We start from the raw sequence: 21,398 nt of genomic DNA, 5'->3' as shown, positions 1-21,398 counted from the left end.
CCCAATTAGTAACTGATTGAAATCCCACCAAATAAAATCTTGCACATTAGGACAAGGAAGTGGAGCATACTGTTGGGTCACCAGTTCTGCAACTAGTTTGGAAGCAGAGTTAATTTCAAATATTTATATATATCTACATGAACTTTGCGATGCACACATCAGAGGGCTTTGTTTGACCAATGCTTCAGAAGAAATATACTCAGATTTCAGCCCCTATGCTCAGAGGAAGGATAAATTTAGCTTTGCCAAGGCATTAAAAGGGCACAGGGTTGGTCCCCTTCTAGCTCATGAGCCTGTGATCTCCTATGATAGAAAATGAATAAAGTGATAGTTGCATAATTGCTCCTATTGAAATGTCTGAAAGCCACATGTAACAGTTATGAGAGCAATTCAATTCAAAAGGAGCTGCATTTAACTCCCAGGCACAACTTGGCAATTGGCATTGCAGCAAGGGCCCTTCTCAACCCTATCTAAAAGGTTTTACTGTTGAGGAATCTGAGCAGAAAGTGTTGGCCTCTTTGATCACTTTGGTGTGGAGCCCAAAGCTGTGTTGCTTCCTAGTTGACTCTAATTGCTTCTTCTCATTACAAGACCTATGTGGGCTCCTCAGGTGAGAATATTCATTATGGATAGGGATTTGAGAGCCTCGAATAGATGACCTTTTTCCTTTGTTTTTAATCCTAGGAGGAAAGAAAACAATACTCCTTGTCAGCTATGCAGTACCAGATAATTATCAATGACCAAAACTGATAGGGGTTAGAGAGAGAAGCTTTATAAATTTCAATAATTGGTCTTATGGCACCAGTATCACTAAGAAAAACTAGATATCTATCAGCCAAATAAGAAATTGATAAGCTAAGGACATCCTCTACAATGTAATAGAAATGCCCCTACAAAGATATATTAGGTTTTGATTGAGAGATATAAGGTAAGGATGTATGTGCATCAGCATGTATATAATAGGGCTTTTTTGTATGGATATCCCCTCAAAACATGTATTATTTGCATAGATGCCCACCCTGATTACTTTTCAAGTTAAATCTTAATAATTAAAAAAACTTAAAAAATATTCTTACGATATTTATGCAAAAGATAAAGAGTTTTAAAAAAAATACATATATAACCTTGTGTTTTGAGAGATATATACGTAAATATTAATTTTAAATAGATATATAAATAAATAAAGGAATTTTTTAAGAGTACTTATGCACACAAATAAAAAAAAAAGCTTTAAAATACTGCCTATCTCATGCCTTCATACAATGCATGTATCATCATCCAGTTAATATCCATGCACCTAGAAATGGGCACCCATTTGCCATCACCACTTTTTATGAGTGATTCCATAGCCCTAGCAAACACTAACACAGTTGGGTCTGATCACCACTTTTAAAATGATTCCTTAGCTTTAGCAAAGACTAACAAAGTTGGGACTGATCAACTTTATAGAGTAGTTACCATGTCAATAGTAGAGACCAGAGCTAGAATATGATTCCCCCTCCCTGATGAACAAGAAAGTGGCAGACAGGATAGACAAAGGGAAAACAACAGAAATGGGTAATGACATGTGTCATGAAGAAAAGGAGACACCATGAAATTGAAGCTTGAGACAAGAGGAAAGGATTAAAAAAAAAAAAAAACTATGGGCTCATCAACCTGCTACCTGCCACATAGTATTTATTAGATGAGATAAAACTTGAAAATTTCAGGATATATGATATGTTTGTCATGTCTATCACTTCTGTTTGTATATGCAGTTTAAGGATCAGAACAAGTAGAAGTCAGGGCTAACACAAAGTCCCACTTAGGATCAGCACTTTGGCTTCACAAGGAGAAAGTACTCATGGGTTCTCTAATGGCAGGATGGGATGCACCAGTAAAAGATCCCAAGGCTGGTAACACCAATGACTAAGAAAAAATTCAATATATTTTGAGAGTTGCAATTGATTTTGATCATTGAGAGCTGGGATTTGCTTCAGTTATGTACCAGAGGAACAAGTCACTTACCAGAGGACAGATAGATGCATACTGGAAAACAAAGAACAAGAGTGAGGAAGAACAGCTGAAACATACATGCAGTGATATAAATAAGAATCAGGTAAAATTTATTTACTAGCTTAAAGCAGCTGTTACCTATATCAGGGTTACAAATTAACAAAGACTGTGCTTATGGCAGGAGAACATATACCAGGTTGCAAGAGAAAGGTTTAAAAGATCAAACACTTTGCCTCTGACTGATAGGAGGGAAAGCACAGTGAACAGCAGCTTAGAGCCAGATGTTGAGATGATGAGTCCGACAAACTGCTGGTATAATTTGTAAAATTAGTTCTATAAGAGTTAATCTATCATCAGAAAGCTTTCTTTCTGCATTCTTGCATGAGTTGTTATTGATTAGCCTTCCACATCAAGTTTTCCAAGGATATGGCAAATATGTACATGATACAGATTGGAACAATCATAAGATAGGGATCTTGGCGTCAGGAATCTTGAGAAAATAAACTCTGAAGAACTAACAGGAACTTAGAGATATTGATAAGATCATAAGATCATAAGACCATTGGTTAAGGCTTTAAGACCGAAGGAAAAAATTTCAACTTTAGCAATTAAGACTCAGTTTGCTTGATCTAATTCTGCAGTCCTCTTTCAAGAAAAATCAACTCTTAAAATTCTGTCCTTTTATCTTGTCAAAATTCTTTAAGAACAACAGTAGGTCCCAATTTTCAAATCAACTTATAACTTCTACTCTGCACGAATTGGCTTCTGGGGGATGCAAATTAATATCTAAACCTTGAATTGACTAGTATCCAATGCCTTGGTCATTGAAAATCTATTGTTTCTTCCATGGTGATTCTCAAGTTTGAGTAGTTGTGCATATTGTTCTGGGACAGAAATAGTGAAACTGGTGATATCAGTCTTTTTAAGTTTTTTCCTTGACTGAAGATGTAATTGAAACACTGGTGATAACTTTCCATCTTAAAACTTTCTCAAGCTTCATTGATAGTTGCTCTAGAAACTATTAACAGAAAGGTAACCAACACTACCAGACATTACTGTTGAACAATAGGCTACTGACGAAATGTGGAAGAATTGAATTATTAGATCAAACCACTAAATGCACTATTACAATTAGGATGTTGTGCTTTCCTTTTCATTTTTTTCTTTTTGGGGTTCTACCTTTTCGCTAGCCTACTAAACCATCCACAACTAACACTGTGCTGCATCCTTTTCCATATAACTCTACCAACGGTTATTGCCAACAGTTCCTACATTCACAGCTCTGATAAATTTCTTTTTGGTTCATTCGGGAACGTGGAATGTCAGAGAAATGCAAATTATTTCACTCCTTTACGATAAGGAAGAGGTTCTGATAATATGTACTAAAATAAGGTATACAATTCAGGTTGCATATTCAAAACTTGTTTGTGAATGGTTGATTTACCTAAAATGTCACATAACTTTTGGCAACCACTTAAATATTTTATGTCTTGGGAAATATTTTATGTATTTTCCAAGAACGGCGATGACAGATGAGTAAAAAGACATCCAAATATGCAAGTACTGTTCAAAAGATCATGAATATTCAGTATGGCAAGTAGTTCAAAATGACACAAGCACAAAATTAAGATTCTTTTCTCTTTCTATTTCTTTGTAAGACTTCCAAGGGCTTGCCCTATGTTTTCTTCTTTATCTTCTCTCAAGCAATAATTTACCTTTGGCAGCTTTTATACTTATGAATAGCTTCTTAACCTTCTAATGTGTAGAGCTATTAAGACTCAACAGAACTTGGTTTGTCTTGAATTTTGCTTATTATTCTACAGGTGGACCAGAAGCAACTGGGCATTCCTCAATGAACCACCAGTCACTGCCATGGAAGGGCCTTCCTACAAGTATGCATCACAGTATCATGTCACAGACTGTCAGCAAAAAAGCAGTGAAAAACTCAAAAATCAACTCATAACTAGCTATGATAGGTCATGACTCACAAGGTTGTAAAAAGATTGTGAATAACTTGAATTTTCATAGAAGACAATGGTATTTCCACACTCAAGAGACCTTCTTGTGACTAGAAGTACCTTGGTTGTGTATAGAAAGAGAGTATGATACGATGTAAAGTCTTCCTTAGACTCTAGCAATGTCTATGTGGTGTGCTGTAAGTCAGTTACATGTTGCTGGTGGTTTTGCTGCTTTCTCATGGCCTCTTCAGCTTCCATTCTTCTGAATGCAGTAGAACTTATCTTATTCCCTGTTGATTCCTCTGGCAATAAATCCACCACTTCAATCTGTAGCAATGGCAGGAAAGCATGAAACATATAAATCACCAAAACATACATACAATAAGAGGCTGCAATCTTTCTATATTTAGTTTAACAAAAGATCTAATGATCCATTTTCAGACCTTTAACTGGGATAAGCCTTTCTCAGCCCTTTTCCTATTGACGGCTAATCCTCCTGGTAAAGTTTCCTTGCTATTAAACAATCAAAAAGAGTTTTCTGTTAAATTTGAAATTTAGTTCATACAACAATGATCAAGTAAGAGAGAAACCTGACAACAATTGCCTCTAAGAATTCATCCACAATAGAGGGGCCATAAGGATCCACAATTGGCTCCGTGATCACCGCCAGTTCAGGCTTGATCGACTGAAAGGTAAAGCATTTTTATCCAGATATAAAAATCAATAAGTTGACTAGCATAAAAAATTCACTGGATATGGTACCTTTATGTAGTCCTTCACATTTTGCATCCTCCTCTCAATGGGCTCTATTAGATAGGCATACTGCAATTGGGGGAAAAAAATCAAAAACTCACGTCAGATTGGCTGAATTACTTGCATAATTAAAAGAGCTGCAGATTTCAGAATCAAATATGAGTTGAGAGTTCAAGCATTTGTAGGAAATGATAAGGTAGGACTTAGTTTGATAGAGAACCTTATTCTAAACAAAGATAAATGGAGGAATCAATCTAGTCAACCCCAAATAGTTGAGACTAAAGGTTTCCTGGTAATTGTTGTTACCTTCTTCCTTATAATCTTCTCCTCTTCCTCGAAAGGCAGCAAAACCTCAAAAGAATGTTGGACTTATTTTACTTGAGATTGATTGGAGATGGAAAATATTTGGGTCAACGTGTGTTTGTTATGAAATCCAATTGTAGGGTATTTTCTTAGATAATATGAAATAAAACATGCATAGAATGAGCTGTTTTTATTTGAAAAATAGTGTTGCAGAAATTCTGTTGGAAGTATGTTCGAATGAGATTTGATTCCGTTCAAACAAAGATAGATCCGTTCAAATAGAATTTTTTCCGAGAGCAAATTTTATCTAATATTCGAAATCCGTTCAAACGTCCTTCAAAAAACAGTCATTCGGTTCAAAAGATGTTATTTGGAATGGAATGTGTCATTATGAAAAGATGCATATTTTATGTCTAGAACTCTTTAGATAAAGAGGGAGAGAGCATCTAAAAGAATATAATGACAATCATATTCTTTTATCCTTCTTCCTTCCTACAAATTATTTGATCTCCTTTATTTTCGATCATTGGGTTGGTGATTGGTCCCCAAGATTTTTGGAAGTACAATCCTCGGAAGCTTAATAATAGATGCATTATATCCTAGCGATAAAATTTTCAAAAGTCCATCTATACTTTGGTAAAGGAAGCTATAAGCATCTTGATTTATCAACCAAGATTTTTAATTTGATTCCACTCTGCTTCACAAATTTCCCAAACACCAACTTCCTTAATCTTTATTGATTTATCTGAGTCAATGTTTTGGCCAATATACTATACAGAGCAATGTAAATGAGCTTATCAATAGAAGGAAAAAGTCAGGAGACTTATTGTTGGCATAAGAGTCAAAATACTAATTTTGGGGATAAAGGTAATGCGTAAGCAAAATAAGAAGCCATTAATCAACAAGCAATAGCAAGGAGAAGAAAACCTCTTTCTTGCTCAACATTGGCCCGTCGCAGACGCCGATAACTATCCGTTCCCGTGCCAGCTCTGCAGATGCCTATTCAATTATTCACAATAACCATAACCCAAGTAAATAACAGGAGAAGAAGAAGAAGAATACATCGGTATTAGGGAAAGTTCACTTAGCTAAGGAACAAAAGAAAAAAAAAGAAACCCAAACGATTACAAGCCACAAGATTGGAACTTTTTAATCAGATTCATGAGAAGAAGAAATCAAGAACTATAAGCTATATACATAACTCTAACAAATAATGAAACCAATGGAAGAAAAAAAGAAGACCTTAAGGAACAAATGGTGGCCCTGGTGCAGCCTGTCAAAAGTCCCTCCAATAACAACGGATGCATAAGATTTCCTTGGGGTGGAACCTGAAGCCCTAACAACCTCCTCTTCTTTAGCTTCCTCCATGGAGAGGAAGAAGAAGATTTAGAAGAAGAACAGAGAGGAAGACCGAGAGAGAGAGAGAGAGAGAGAGGGGGGGGGGGGGAAGAGGGGTTGGTTTGACACGACTACCAACGTCCTAAATGATTGGTGCGAGTGCCGACACAACAATATATATATAGTAATATATACTCTATACTTAAATTTTTTAAGATTTTGTGTTTGATTTGTTTTATTAAGGAGATGGGCCAGGCTTTGAGGAAGCCCAATTTAGGAGCGTATAATTTCGAATGAAAAAATAAATATGTCATATATATATATATATATATAGCCTGCATATAAAAATACAGCTATTTATTATTATTATTATTATTTTTCAAAAAAAGAAAAAGAAATATAGAGAGTTAAATTAGAAAAATCCATTCTAATTTAGTCAAAAGCTCAACTTTTTCTCGTACTTTTAAGATTGTAAACTGGAATCTTGCTGATGTATACATAACTAATGCTGGTTCGTTGCATCTGGACAATCTCTTAGGATACTTCAAGATTGACAGCAAATGAATTCACCAAATAAGATACAAAAGTTTCGAATATTAGAGGAGATTGTGACTTAGAGTTATTAATTTGTCACAACTAGATAACTTGCATCATAGTCATGAGACCACTGAAATAAATTAGCACATCTCCAGTAGATTCACTGAAATTTCCATGACTGAGTGCAAAACTTGCTTCTGCAGTTCTATTATGTGCTTAAAAAGTCAGTCCAACAACTTCCTTTTTCTCATTTTCTCAAAGAACCTCCAGAAATATGAGTTGAATCTTGTGGATCATCTATGGTGAACAACAAGAGAGGAAAAGAGAAAGAACTAATTACACTGCTTGGAAGCTTGGCTTGAGCTCCAAGGATGACAGCCAGTCAAGTAAAGCTCTATTAACAAGTTCCGGGACCTCATCGTGCGGGCAATGGCCGGCCTGCAGATTGACGACGGTAGTATTTGGATAGAATTCCTTAATTTTTGCGGCCTTGGCTGGGCCGACCCACGGGTCTAGATCACCCCATAGTAACAACAAGGGGCAGGAAAGCTTGCTAAGGGTGCTGTCCAGTGTGTACTTGCTCTGGTTTGACATGAACCGTGTCATCAATCTGCAGAAACACCACAAGATTCACCTTCAGTTGCTTCTCTTTGCTTGGATTAGTAGTTAACTTTTACCACAAAGTTTGGAGATTCTTTGACGACAACCATTGCGAATAGATGGAAGTTAATATAATTTAGACAGCAGGCAATATATGTAAAAATAGATTAGCACCTGTAATAAACTTCTCCCGCATTTGGATCTCCTGCTGGTTTAGTTATTGATTCCACGAGATAATCGTCCACGTTGGCGGGATCTATATACACCTGAGACGTCAGATAGCATGCTCATCAGAGAAAAGAAAATTACTAGAAGTCCACAGAGATGACAGAAATGTGTGTCGTATTAGAGATAGAACTAAATCATCAAATCTATCATGAGTTCAAAATGAAATATTCGGTGCTTTATGGACTATGCAGGCAGATCAACTCAAGGATGTAATGTTTCTTATTTAGCAGTGTTCAATGTAAGCCTGCTAATAACCTGACTCAGGAATGCAGAAACAGAGAGTTTTTATCTAGACCTACACAAAAATAACACTGGAGGAAAGTAATAGAAGTGTTTTACGCTTTTTAAGACTTTTTCAATACGAGCAGGCTGCTTTGCTTGCCAGAATAGAAACCCAAGGACAACTCGTTGGAACACTTCCTTCAGTGGGTTGACTATGAGCTTCTTTATTGCTGATTCTTCATCATTGCTATCAGGTTTTCTGTTTGGGTTTCCAAATTGTCCAGCAGAGTTGAGTAAGACAACTCCAAGAATTTGCTGAGGCAGTTGTGTAGCTGTTAATAAAGCTGTAAATCCCCCCAGACTGGAGAGCAAGTATGAGTTAATAGTTTTATAAAATTGCTTCATAACCAAGTAGTTTGAGATTTTGAGGTACATAATACATAAAAGTGAGCTATATGTGCAGTCAGATCAAGAGAAGTCAGTCTTGATTACCTATTTCCAACTAAGATTGCTGGCTCTTTTACAATTTCTCTCAGAAAATCAGACACCTGTTCCATCCAAACGGATGCGTCATACTCGATAAGAGCTTTCTCACTCCATCCAAATCCTAGCAAGTCTACAGCATAGACCTTATAGTTTCTAGCCAACTCCGGTATATTATATCTGAAAAGATGGAAACAATTCAATGGAGATCAATTAGAAAAAGGTATCATGATGTGTACTACATTATTAGGTCCATGCATATATTGGAAACTGGCTCAGCTAAAAGAAACCCATGCAGCATTAATGAAAAGATCAGAAGGCTTAATACTTTCCCAAATCCAAATCTGCAGGCAGTGACTACCAGTCTCTCCTGGAATTGAAATTAGTATATCTACAATGAGCTGCACATAACTAATATGGAAGATACCCAGGAAAAGTAAGGAACCGATAAGATAATCTGATCAGTCATTTTTATGCTTCCCATATGTGAATTTATCGGAAGCTATATCTAGAGGAACATGCTCAAGAATGAGGAATATGTTTCCTTATAATAGAAACAAACAACTAGATTTTGAGCCAATAAATATATCAGAGAAAAGATGGCACTAGTGAAATCTGAAACACGGTCCAGATTCTCTGGTCATCAATGGAGATCATATGTATCCTACATTAAATCATGTTCTGGTTTCAAGTGCATGTATTCCAACAGTCCTGATAAAAGGAAGAATATAAGCTTACCTCCAATGAAATGCTGAAGCACCAAACCCATGTATAAGAACAACTGGTGGACCACTTCCTTGCTCTACATAGTGTATCTTGTGACCTTTCCATGTCCAGAAGTTATAACCCTCAGGCTTGAAAGGTAGCCTGTCCATTCCTAGAGAGAGAGAAAAAAAAAAAGAATTACTGCTAATGTAACTAAGACCTCATTCTATGTTACAAGTCCATTGCAGCATAGAGGATAAAAGATCAATTTTAAGATGGTAAACACTCTTAGAACAGTTAATAACAAGACGAACAAAGATAGATAGATATAGGACCAAGCACATTCTATGTACTGTTCCTTTGACGCTTCCACTAAAAAATTAAGCTTTACATTAAAGTTATAGGGAATAAAAAAAACTTTGTACTGCATTTATATCCATAGTTTCCTCTAGTTTGAACTTTGAAGGTCTTAAACCATGCAACTTGGAGTTGATAGATCACAATCCATAGCATATGCTGTTTCGACTCATGTATTCATCTTCAATCCTTCATGGTTTGGAAGCTTCCGATTGCATTGGTTCATGATAGCAGACTAACCCCTAATTTTAGAAACATCTTTATAAGATGGTGCATTTCTTGGTCTTCTTCCTTTAAAAAATTAACCTTTTGTCCCCTTACCATCATCTAAAAAAGAGTTAGAACAAAGCAATCTCCTTGAATCATTAAATGTTGAAGGAAAACTGACCTCGAACCGGATTGGCACTCAATGAAGAACAGAAGACCGATAAAGCAACTCCTTTGGACACCAAATTCCGTCTCAGCATTCCACATCTACTCCCTTTCAACAAAGACGAATTGGGTGAGACCAAAATCCAACATTTAAGCAAACGAATCAATCAAGAATCGAACACAAACCGTTGAAACGAATCCTTCGAGAACCAAGTCGGCGATGGTGGAAATCGGAGAGATCTCTGGCTAAGGAGGCAGAGAGTGCGACGGAGGAAGACATTGAATTGGAAAATCCCCAATCTCGAAAAGATCAAAATGGACTCAACCTGATACGAGACGGTGGAGAGAGTGAGCTCTGCTAATCTCTCTCGGTGTGTGGATGGCGGGGTTTCAGAAACCGTGGCGACTTTTAAGCCAAATAGATGATTTATATAGAGTGAGCCCACCCACCCCCCCCCGGCGGATATTTTTTCAACGTTCGATTATTCAAACAGACAGCTAATTTTAAAAACTAAAGAAATCTATCACCACAATCTAATTATATTTCTTCTCTCTGGTCGACATCTTTGTACAATTGTAATGCATTGCAGCATCGGAGTGAGACGTGGGAGTGGTTATGGTACAAACTGTTGCTCCTCTTCTGACAGGTTTCAGAAACTGTCATCAAGAGTGAGGTAGGTTATCAATTTATATTTATTAAGCAAAATAAAATAGATTTTTTTTAACCTATAATATAACTATTAAACTTTATAAATACCCGAGTTTAGCCAAACTTACTATATAATTAGAATAATCTAGAAAATAAGAAAAGAAAATATGTGCATATTTTTTTGAAGAGAAAAACAATACTTATATAAACGGAAAATAATATTTTTATTTATAAAAAATTATAAATGGAGATAATTCAGCGCTTCGGCGTGCAAAATAGTAAAATAATTTTAGGTATTAATATAGGGGGTAAAATATATTTAACCCTAAGACTACATACATGATGGCTAAACTGAGAATGTATTTGCAAATTGTGTGGTAAATACTAAATATCAGTACAATAGGATGCGAATGATAATAAAGACAAATGATAGGGTGTTTTTAATAAAATATCCAAAATGTGTTTCCGAAAAGAAATCTTAAATAGAAGGTTATTTAGCTCCTTTCCCGCGGGGCCATGTTCTTTAAGGCTGTGCCTCCACTATCCGACGGTCGTGATGGCATCAGAGAAGAGCAAGATCCTGATCATCGGCGGGACCGGGTACATCGGCAAATTCCTCGTGGCGGCGAGCGCGCGGGCCGGTCACCGCACCTTCGCCCTGGTGAGAGATACCGCCCCCTCCGACCCCTCCAAGGCCCAGCTCCTCCAAAGCTTCACGGATTCCGGCGTCACTCTCCTCAAGGTAATTACTACCCCCCATTTCTTCCCCCCAAATGGTCTCAATCCTTCATAGTTTCCTCTTTTCATCTCCTTAATTAGGGTGATGTATATGATCACGAGAGCTTGGTGCGGGCGATCAAGGTCGTCGATGTGGTGATCTCGGCGGTGGGTTACGCCCAATTGGCAGATCAAATCAAGATCGTCGCTGCTATCAAAGAAGCCGGCAACGTGAAGGTGAAGGTTTAGATCCCGTTTTTCCTTCTTCTTCTTTTCTTTAATTTTTAGAAAGTGAATATAATTTAATTCTGCAAGTAGAAGGTTATTGCTTTACTATAATGAAGGCGATTACATGAGGTGCAAAATCAGACCAACTTTGATTCCAAGGTAGTATTAAAATTGTATACAAAAGCTATCCTCTACATACGCATAGAAAAGGATTGCCTATATATTGGTGCTATAGTTGATGTCATGGTTTGCTTCCTTTAGATAATTCAATATTTTAACTTCATATCTCACCCCATATTAGGCTTCATGAATTGCTGACCAACAGCAGCTTTGATACTCATCTATGAGTCAATCAATCAATTTCCTGGTGAAGAGCATCAGGAAAGTCCCTAAACAAAGATTAAAACTTGAAATAATCTTTCAAGTGATGTCAAAGTAGTAGATTCACTTAGTGGTGTATGCTCGATAAATGGAAGTTTGCTAGAAATGGTGAATTGTCATCTAAGGATCAGTAGAAGAGCAACCTTTCTGGAGTCAGATTTTTCAATCTCTAGACTTGGTCCCTATAGCTCATGACATGACATTTTTCAGTTTCAGGTTGCTATTAGTAAATGTCTTTGGGTTTCTATTTGATGACATTTGATGTGCATGTAATGGAATGCTTTGATATCAAATTTTGTATTTTTCTTTGGGGATGAATGATAATTCAACTCTAACCCTTATATTGTTTGTTGAAGCATGAACTGAAGGAAAAATTGGAGCAATAGGAATAGGATTAAGCAGAGCAGAAAATAGAGAAGGAGATTTGACGCTAATAACATTTTGATCCACAGCCAATACAGCATAGCATGCTAATGCATGAAGGAGATTTGGGGGCTTCATTAGTGCATAGGTCACATACAGTATGTTTCCTGGAAAAGGAGAGTCACTAAATCTGGGAACTTTCTAATGATGCATTATGATCTTGAAAGTAAACAAGAAGAAAATAGAAGCATAATAAAAGGATTAAGAGAAAAAAAAAGATTAAAAATAAACTAGAGAGGGCATGAGGGAAAATTAAACCCAACGTTTGTTGACTATAAATCCTTTTGCCATTGCCCTGAAAAACTAGAATTAGAAAAGCCTGTTTATCTTAAGACATTGTGATAAATCACATTTTTCTGTAAAGTGATACTCCTTTAGCACTTCCACCATTTGATGCTTTAGTTTTTCTCCTTAATAGTCCAACATCATAAGAACATTAATCATCGGTTGATTTCTTTATTGCTTAATCTAGGTCATTAGTTTTGTATTGTCTATCTTTATATGTGCCGAAGCAAGGATATCATCAAGGCACATCTATAGCTTTATGTGTTCATCCATCAAAGTTTAGAAAAAATATAAAAATGAGTCTGAAGAGTCATTAACTTCTAATCTGTGCCTTGAGAGTATAAAGTGCCATCTTTACAACCAGTTTGAACTTTGAAGACCTTCTCTAATATTCCTTTTGGATACCTCTAGTAATGTAAAATTGTAAATAGCCACAGTATGGCTGATAATTTCTTCCTCTTAGTTATTTTGATGTCAAAGGCTTGTTCTTTCCAGAGGTTTCTCCCGTCTGAGTTTGGGAATGATGTGGATCGCTCACGTGCTGTAGAGCCAGCAAAGACTGTGTATTCCATCAAGGTCCAGATTCGACGAGCTATTGAGGCAGAAGGGATCCCATACACCTATGTCTCATCTAATTTTTTTGCTGGAATTTTCCTCCCAGGATTAGGACAGCCAGGAGCTATAGTTCTTCCAACAGAAAAAGTGGTCATATTTGGTGATGGAAATACCAAAGGTAATATCAAGTCTCCCGAAATTTCATCCATATGACAGAACAAGTTGTTTATGAGAAAAAATTGAAGCTTCACTTTAAAGATCTAAGAACACCATAACTCATATGTAAACATTGTTACGCTGTGTTCTTTGTAGCAATTTTTTTGAATGAAGAAGATATCAGCACATTTACCATTAAAGCAGTGGATGACCCAAGAACCTTGAACAAGATTTTATATATGAGGCCAGCTGACAACATCTTATCTCAAAATGAACTCATCTCTCTCTGGGAGAAGAAAACTGGCAAGAGCTTTGAGAGGGTCTATATTCCTGAGCCAGACGTTCTGAAGCAGATACAAGGTTAGAAACTTCTTAACTCTACACTGAAAATGTTTGATTTTTGTTCCTGTAACTTCAAAGATTCTATTCATTCCTTTCCAGACTCTCCAATGCCTGTGAATGTGAGAATGTCTATCTGCCACTCTGTCTATATCAAGGGAGACCATACCAACTTTGAGATCGAGCCGTCATTTGGCATCGAGGCTACAAAGCTATATCCAGATGTCAGATATACTTCTGTCGAGGAATACCTGAACTGATTTCTCTAAAGATTACAGTATGAATTTCCTTGCCATTGTCAATGTTTCAATCATGAAATAATTGGATGGCTTAGGTCCAGTCAATGTATTCTGAACTGGTATTTCAATTATTACAACCACATAAATCAGTGTAGTCAGCAGGCTTGATCAAATCGCAGTTACTATAATTTTGATATTTCATTTGTTTCAAATTTGAGTTCGTGGTACTTAATACCTGTTTCATCTATTGAGCAAATTCATAATTCAACATTGATACCCTGATGGATCCTCTCTTTTCTTTTTTTTCAGATATGTCTTAGGACTGAGAGTTACATGGGAGGCAAAGTTTATTCATTTGAGACTCAGAGATGCTTGTCAATGAGTTAAATAGAGAACTGGCTCAGTCTGGATTCGTTTGACTTGTAGTATTAAGAGAGCTTATACTAATATAAACTATTTATATATATATATATATATATATATATAACTGACGTGAATACGTGATATCAAATTTAAATGATAATTTGGCAAATAATTAAAATGGATAAATGAGTGGATGAGAGAGAGAGTAGAAAGAGGAAAGAGAGAATAATTGAAATGATAATCAATTAAAGTATCTTCTTCTTAAAGTAAAATAATAATTAATAAATATAAAAATATTAGATGGAAGAGGAGATAAGAGAGGTGTAAGTATTAGAATACTAGCTAGTATTGAAATAAATAGTTGTTTACTTGTTGTTATACAGTAATAAGATTTTGTCCTTTTGATTTGTAACCAATCTACGTTGCAGCCTCCCAAAGGCCTTCCTTCGGGTAATACCTATTTCGTTGGATGGAAGTCGGTCCCACCCACCTTAGTTTGGAGAGTTTTTGACCAAACTAGTCCTGTTTGAATCTTTATTTAGATTGTCCCTTAAATTAATTTATTATTCGAAGCAGTTTATTACACTATAGCCCTATAAAAAATACTAGTAAGATAAGTATTTTTAACATAAAATAAAATTTTAACTTAAATAACTAAAATATTAACTTAAAATATTAACTTAAAATGGATTCTTACGAATAAAATGCTAAACATAACATAAAAATACTTATTTTAGTATTGCTACAGCAAAAATATAGCAGTAAAAATATAATACGTTTTTGCTAAACTAGTCAGCGGTTGAATAAAAATATAAAGACGGTTATGAATTCGACATTTTAGGTTATTGCTACAGTTAAGAAAAACACACTTTTAATAATAAGTTTGAGAGTCAATCTATTTTGGTAAATAAAATTTAAAATAGGGGTAGTTTGGTCAATCACTCTTTAGTTTGGAAGCCAAGCAAGGTGCATGAAAGTGGACAGCTCGCCCAACTTCCCTGATTCCATAATCACGCCACGTGCATCCAACCTCCAAGGCCACTAGTGCCCATGAGCTACCCTGGGATTGGAGTAGAATACTAGATTTACTTTTACATGGGACCCAAACAAAAGGGTTTCAAGTAGTTGACCGGTCACCTAATTCCCCGTTGCGTTGAAATGCTGTAAGTTTTACTCCACTCAACAGTTATATATATATATATCCTTTCATCCAATGGCTTAATTCAGAGGGCATGAGTGCATGGAATTTCTATAATTTGGATCACAAATAGTTTTAAGTAAATTTATTTTATTAAATTATGTGTCAGTTTTTAGATCCTAAATCCTAGTAGTTGTCTAGACCCAATTTGTTTTAAAAGAAAAATAATTTATATATAATCTTTAACTAAGATGGCTAATGGAACGGTGGTAGCGGCATTATTTTACCTTTAAATTTTGAGATAATTATCATTTTTCACTTATAGGACTGAATAAAAAGACGAACCCTCGTTAGATATAGAGATATTTAGGTTTTATCGAGTTTTTAGCTGTCTAATCTAGGCTTCAAACTATATGCGTTGCCAAACAATTGCTCCGAACTAAATGCTATCGAGATCTGCTCCAAGCCATTACGCTGCTAAGCTATTCCTCCATGGTAACCGTACTATCGAATCATCAATCGAGTCGAACTAAATTATCAACCATTAAATAATTTTTCTATAATATTATTTAGGGTTGGAATAAATCTATTATCTAATGTTAGACTGTTAGACTTGTACGCGTGTCTATTTTTCCACTCATCAGTCATCACTCTCTATCGGACAATCTCTAGAAGGCTCACTGGCCTCACCGGCGTAGTAATTAAGAAAAGAAGAGGTAAGCTGACGACGTGGTGATTGGATCCTCTCGATCGTGCCGATAAATTTCGAGCCCACCCGTCTCTGGTTTTCCCATCCTTCGTTCGCTCCACTTCCCGCCTGGTCGTTGTTACGCGGCGTCCAACGGCCGAGATCGTCCTGATGGCGTCGGAGAAGAGCAAGATCCTGATCATCGGAGGGACAGGATACATCGGGAAGCACATCGTGGCGGCGAGCGCGCGGTCCGGCCATCCCACCTTCGCCCTGGTGAGAGATACCGCCCCCTCGGACCCTTCTAAGGCCCAGCTCCTCCAAAGCTTCAAGGACTCCGGCGTCACCCTCGTCAAGGTAAGGCTACCGTCACCTCTCTCTCTCTCCTCCCCGCCACGAAACGCTATCCCTTACCCTCATGCTTATCTTTAGGGGGACCTCTACGATCACGAGAGCTTGGTGAAGGCGATCAAGACCGTCGATGTGGTGATCTCCACCATCGGGTTCATGCAATTAGCGGATCAGACGAAGATTATAGCCGCCATCAAGGAAGCCGGTAACGTTAAGGTCAAGTTATTTTTTTACTCTCTCTCTCTCTCTCTCTCTCTCTCTCTCTCCATTCTCTGTTCTTCTTTTCTGGATTTTATTTCCATTTTGGGTGATGGGATCCGGTCACCGCGTAGTAGGTAGATTTTTTATTTATTGTCCATTGTTAGCTTTCGAGGATGTTAAGAAGGTTGGGGATTAAAATTAGGGGTGGCAATCGGCTCGGGTTAAGCAGGTTCGGGTCGGGTTCGGGTTGGGTCAACATTACCTTGACACGAACACGATCCGATTAATAAACGGGTTGCATTTAGTAAACACGAACACGATCCGATTAATAAACGGGTAACACGACACGACCCGCCTAACCCGTTTAATAAACGGATCAAGTTAACACGACACGCTAACACGACCTGTCTAACCCGTATACTTAAACAGGTCGTGTTAACTCGACACGTTAACACGATCCGTTTAATACAAATTATATATAAAATTTAATATTTACTGATATATTATATATAAATGGTGTATTACACAAATACAATCTTAATAATTCATACAATATTAAAATTAAACGGGTTAAACGGGTCACCCGATCCACCCGACCTGCCCGACCCGTTTACTTAAACGGGTTAAACGGGTCAAGCGGATCAGAGGCATAAATCCGAACACGACCCAATTAATAATCGGGTTAGACGGGTTGACCCGTTTATGACCCGAACCTGATTAATCTAAACCCAAATCCGATTAACAGTCGGGTTATCGTGTCGGATTATCGGGTCAGATCAAGTTTTGCCACCCCTAATTAAAATATTCTTTAAGTCTTTCCTAAGACTATTTTATTTGCTCAACTCATCTCGTGTCTGTTTTGGACTAGTATTTTTATATTAAAAAAACTCTATTTTTTTTATTACAGAATGTGTACTTTTGTTTTAATTTCCCCCTAGGATCTTTTAAATTACAATGAGAGGGTGGATGGTTTTTATCTTTTATATTCTAACTTAGAAAGTGGAGTTAAGAGAAAAGAACGCACAATTGAAGAACAAATAGGTGATTATCCAACTATATACCGTACAATTAAATCATGATTACGTAAGATGTACGAAAAAGAGAGTTGCTCACTCACTCACCAGTCACTAGTGATGCTAAAAGGAAGGTGTACGAATAAGTGGGTCATTCACCCACTAGTAATGCAGATGCGCTACCTATATGGGTCGCATTCACAATCACAAGGTATATATTATCTTGGGGTCTATCACCCAACTCACGAAGAACAAAGGAAAGAAACATTTGATTATTATCATTTCAGGATACGACTAAATCAGGCTCGGGCCAGGTTTAGCCTGGTTCAGTTCGGCCGGATTCAAGCCTAGCCGGTTGATCACCAAATAATGAATGTGATTGGAAATATTAGGAATTACGAGGAAGATTATTGTGCTTAGATTGTTAGAGTATTGCAGAAAGGTCTTCTCTTTGTTTCTCAACTTTGATGGAAATGTAAACTTGTTACTGAAATCCAACTATAAGATATTCATTTTTAACTTTCATGCAATTGTGCTGCTTCTGCTCGTAGTTGTTTGGTGGATCTAAATGAGGTGTTGAATTACTGTCATGCAGTCAGCTTACAGAGTGATGTCTTCTAGATACAGTTACATTTACTCTGTTGATCGATCATTTAGGTGATCATCCAACTAGGTTTTGATTCTTCATCGCATAAAACTTAAGCTTTGCTATAATGTGTTGATAGCGCTTTCCTAGCATTGGTTTCATTGCCTGAAGACTTGCAATTGTGGAGAGCTTGCAGAGGTTCTTACCGTCTGAGTTTGGAAACGATGTGGATCGCGGGCACGCTGTGGAGCCAGCAAAGAGTACACTTGCCATCAAGGTGCAGATCCGGCGTGCTATTGAGGCAGAGGGGATACCTTACACCTATGTCTCTTCCAACTGCTTTGCAGGGTATTTCCTCCCAACTTTAGGACAGCCCGGAGCTGCCGGTCCTCCGACCGACAAAGTTGTCATCTTAGGTGATGGAAATGCTAAAGGTAACAACAATTGTGACCTCCAGGAAGCTTCCTTCACAACTCGTATAAATGTATCAATTAACTTATCCTGTCCCATTTCATTCTTTCAGTAATATTTGTCAACGAAGATGACATTGGCGCATACACCATTAAGGCAGTCGATGACCCCAGAACCTTGAACAAGATTCTATATCTGAGACCACCTGCCAATATCTTATCCCAGAATGAGCTCGTCTCACTCTGGGAGAAGAAAACTGGCAAGAATTTTGAGAGGGAATATGTTCCTGAAGAGGTGGTTCTGAAGCAGATTCAAGGTATTAATTGTTGACAATTTGGAAGCGTTTTAGTTTCTTCTGGTTATACGTACTCTCGACGTATATACGTACTAATCTCACTGCTTACTGTGCTCCAGAATCTCCAATGCCGATTAATATATTTCTTGCAATGAACCATTCTATCTATGTCAAGGGAGACCAGACCAACTTTGAGATCGAACCGTCCTTTGGCGTCGAGGCTAGCGAGCTCTACCCTGACGTCGAATACACTACAGTTGACGAATACCTTAACCGTTTACTTTAGGAGTCCGTAGTGCAGTCAGGAATGTCAATAAAACGATGAGCTCGTTATGTTGTTATCTGATGGCTTGGTTTTACTACCTGCAATCTGTGGATTGTTTTCTATGTTTTAGTTATTTGTTGCAGTTTGTCCGTATTGTGCTGTAATACAAGCTATACTTCTTTTACTTGATAATCTGAGTCTTTGCATAAAGCTATCTCTCTGTTAATAAATAGAAAAAGAAGTATTCGAGTAACCTACATCACTCTTTAAGGTAGCTAGGCATTAACTCAGACACATCTTCTATGGCCTGAAGGAGATATTTCAGCATGGTGCAACTTGGAAGTGTATCATTCATCTTATGGTAAATGACCCCAACCTCCCAGTTGATTGTAACATTCTTCTTATGGTGGAAGAATGGAAAAGGTGGATTTCAATGTTCTTATCCCTTTAAGGTCTTCTACTCGATCGAATAACTCTGCTCATTATCTTGTCAATTTTACTATTCAAACGAAATCTTGTACCGAATGGACTAATCCACCCTCAAATTAAATTCTGTAATCTTGGTTGTTTAATGAACTTTGTATACTGACTTTGCCTAGAAAAAAGTCTAGTTGTAGTTAATAAATTAAACTCAAATGCAAGTAATTCTCTCTTCTTCTTTTTTTTTAATGAAACAAATGCAAGAAATCCTGTTTGGAGAATTGTTATGGGTATACATAGTTGATGTTTTCTACTCTCGCTTCAAAGACTAAAAGCATCTATGAGGCACCTCTCATTGGCTTCCGTTTATCTTTTTTGACTTTGATATGAAGAACAATTGACTGACAAAATATAGTGAAATTTATTGAAAATGCTATGCCTTTTATTTCTATTAATATTTACATCCTATTATATAATATTTATTATTTGATCCCTACATTCTCCCTACAATTCTTCAAACACACTTTATGTTAATTTTATTCTAGTAGTAAAAAGTTCCTGCAGCTTGACCCGTAGAGAATCTTTTTTGGAATTGGTAGCCAACAGTGCATGAATCTGGACAGTTTCCTGGACAGTGCAGGACCACGGAGAGATTCTGTTGGGAGGTGGGTTCAGACATGACTTATGAGATATCTACCTTCCCCATGGGTGCCACCACCATGAAGGATAGGTGGATATGGTGGCCGAACCCAAGGGGAATACCATCAGTAAAAGTCATGTACATCTCTATGCAGCCTCGGCAAGAGCACCAATGGAAAGGGTGGAAGACTCTCTGTTAGCTACCGGTGGCTCCGAGGATTAGAACCTTTTGTTGGAAATTGCTCTTGAGCATGCTTGCTCTTGGGCATGCTTCCAACGAGAGCCTACCTCCAGTACATCCATATTGGAACTGACGAGAGATGCGCCATGTGCAGGCTGTTTCGAGAGACGACAAATCACATTTTATTTGCATGCAGATACAACCTGAAGGTGTGGAAGATACCAAGTGTCAGCGAAGGGACTGAGAGTGCCTTGATAGACAAGGACTGGATAACAAATGAATGGAGATCGAACAAAGATGAAGACTTAAAGATAAAAGGTGTGATAGCCTGCATTCTGTGGACAATTTGGAGACAGAGGAATGCGGTAGTTTTCGGTGGGAAGAAGATGCCAGAGTCAGTAGTGGTGAGAAGGGCAGTAGCCTTAGTAAAAGAACACAGGTAGACCATCAAGGAAAGCCAACTGAAAGGGAAGAGAATTAGCAAGAGGTGGGAACCAGCTCAGCAAGGGTGGATAAAGGATAACACTGACGGGGCATTTTCGGTGGGAGCTTGCCAAGGAGGTGCAGCGGCAATCTTTCGAGACGCTAAGGGAGATTTCATCCAAGCAATGTGGGAACCTTGCCCGGGAAACTCGGCTTTGGAAACGAAACTATGGACAATCAGGCTGGGTTTAAGGGTGGCCAATAGAGAGTGCAAGTTGATTATTTAATCAGACTACCAGGAGGCCATTAAATGCCAGCATACTATAGAGCATAGTCCTTGGAGCATCAGAAACATGGTGCATGAATGCCTCAAGCTAGGAAAGGAATGTTTGGAAACTAGGTTTGTATACATAGGGAAGAATGTAATAGTGTAGCTGACTGGGCAGCGGCCAGGGCTAGCGTGTACTCTGATTTTAGTTGTTACAACCGGTTAGGACACCCCCCTCCCCTCAGAATTTTGTAACCTTATTGCTTCTGACGTAGCTAATCGGTCAATTGTTCAGTAATATATAGCTGGAAACAGCTCCTTGGCATCAAGAAA

The 21,398-nt window shown here is 37.5% G+C and overlaps 5 protein-coding genes across 7 annotated transcripts; 3 read left to right on the top strand and 2 right to left on the bottom strand.

Moving 5' to 3' along the window:
• Positions 1-118: 118 nt before the first annotated feature.
• On the bottom strand, positions 119-6,473 carry LOC140768997 (phosphopantetheine adenylyltransferase-like). Of its 2 annotated transcripts, XR_012105829.1 has the most exons (7): positions 6,252-6,473; positions 5,937-6,008; positions 4,716-4,775; positions 4,544-4,638; positions 4,397-4,466; positions 4,074-4,280; positions 119-680 (listed from the first exon to the last, which is right to left on the bottom strand). XR_012105829.1 is itself a non-coding variant. In XM_073109500.1 (6 exons), the coding sequence occupies exons 1-6, from the start codon at positions 6,375-6,377 to the stop codon at positions 4,137-4,139; spliced, it is 567 nt and encodes a 188-aa protein (XP_072965601.1). In that variant the 5' UTR covers positions 6,378-6,473; the 3' UTR covers positions 3,988-4,136. The 2 variants fall into 2 exon arrangements, 1 of the variants encoding a protein (XP_072965601.1); XM_073109500.1 differs by lacking the exon at positions 119-680 and having other exon boundaries at positions 3,988-4,280.
• On the top strand, positions 688-3,978 carry LOC140768999 (uncharacterized). The gene is made up of 4 exons (XM_073109503.1): positions 688-1,895; positions 1,980-2,098; positions 2,177-2,307; positions 3,819-3,978. Exons 1-4 carry the CDS (start codon positions 1,844-1,846, stop codon positions 3,976-3,978), a joined length of 462 nt encoding a protein of 153 aa, XP_072965604.1. The 5' UTR covers positions 688-1,843.
• Positions 6,474-7,063: 590 nt separating the features above from the next.
• Positions 7,064-10,249, bottom strand: LOC140767989 (pheophytinase, chloroplastic). Its single transcript, XM_073108058.1, has 7 exons — positions 10,038-10,249; positions 9,868-9,960; positions 9,156-9,294; positions 8,427-8,597; positions 8,052-8,295; positions 7,659-7,750; positions 7,064-7,494 (listed from the first exon to the last, which is right to left on the bottom strand). The coding sequence occupies exons 1-7, from the start codon at positions 10,129-10,131 to the stop codon at positions 7,221-7,223; spliced, it is 1,107 nt and encodes a 368-aa protein (XP_072964159.1). The 5' UTR covers positions 10,132-10,249; the 3' UTR covers positions 7,064-7,220.
• Positions 10,250-11,015: 766 nt separating this feature from the next.
• Positions 11,016-14,274, top strand: LOC140767952 (phenylcoumaran benzylic ether reductase Betv6-like). 2 transcript variants are annotated; one of them, XM_073108011.1, is made up of 6 exons: positions 11,016-11,242; positions 11,320-11,454; positions 13,030-13,267; positions 13,402-13,605; positions 13,687-13,861; positions 14,133-14,274. In XM_073108011.1, exons 1-5 carry the CDS (start codon positions 11,057-11,059, stop codon positions 13,842-13,844), a joined length of 921 nt encoding a protein of 306 aa, XP_072964112.1. In that variant the 5' UTR covers positions 11,016-11,056; the 3' UTR covers positions 13,845-13,861; positions 14,133-14,274. The 2 variants fall into 2 exon arrangements, with proteins under 2 accessions (XP_072964112.1, XP_072964111.1); XM_073108010.1 differs by lacking the exon at positions 14,133-14,274 and having other exon boundaries at positions 13,687-14,019.
• Positions 14,275-16,006: 1,732 nt separating this feature from the next.
• Positions 16,007-19,326, top strand: LOC140769251 (eugenol synthase 1-like). The gene is made up of 5 exons (XM_073109908.1): positions 16,007-16,369; positions 16,445-16,579; positions 18,360-18,597; positions 18,687-18,890; positions 18,989-19,326. Exons 1-5 carry the CDS (start codon positions 16,184-16,186, stop codon positions 19,153-19,155), a joined length of 930 nt encoding a protein of 309 aa, XP_072966009.1. The 5' UTR covers positions 16,007-16,183; the 3' UTR covers positions 19,156-19,326.
• The last annotated feature ends 2,072 nt before the right edge of the window (positions 19,327-21,398 follow it).

Source organism: Typha angustifolia, chromosome 10 (genome assembly GCF_048772165.1).
Source record: "Typha angustifolia cultivar Huaian chromosome 10, ASM4877216v1, whole genome shotgun sequence".
NCBI classification, from domain to species: domain Eukaryota; kingdom Viridiplantae; phylum Streptophyta; class Magnoliopsida; order Poales; family Typhaceae; genus Typha; species Typha angustifolia.
Note: the sequence above shows the minus strand (reverse complement) of the source record. Positions and strands in the feature narration are given on the sequence as shown.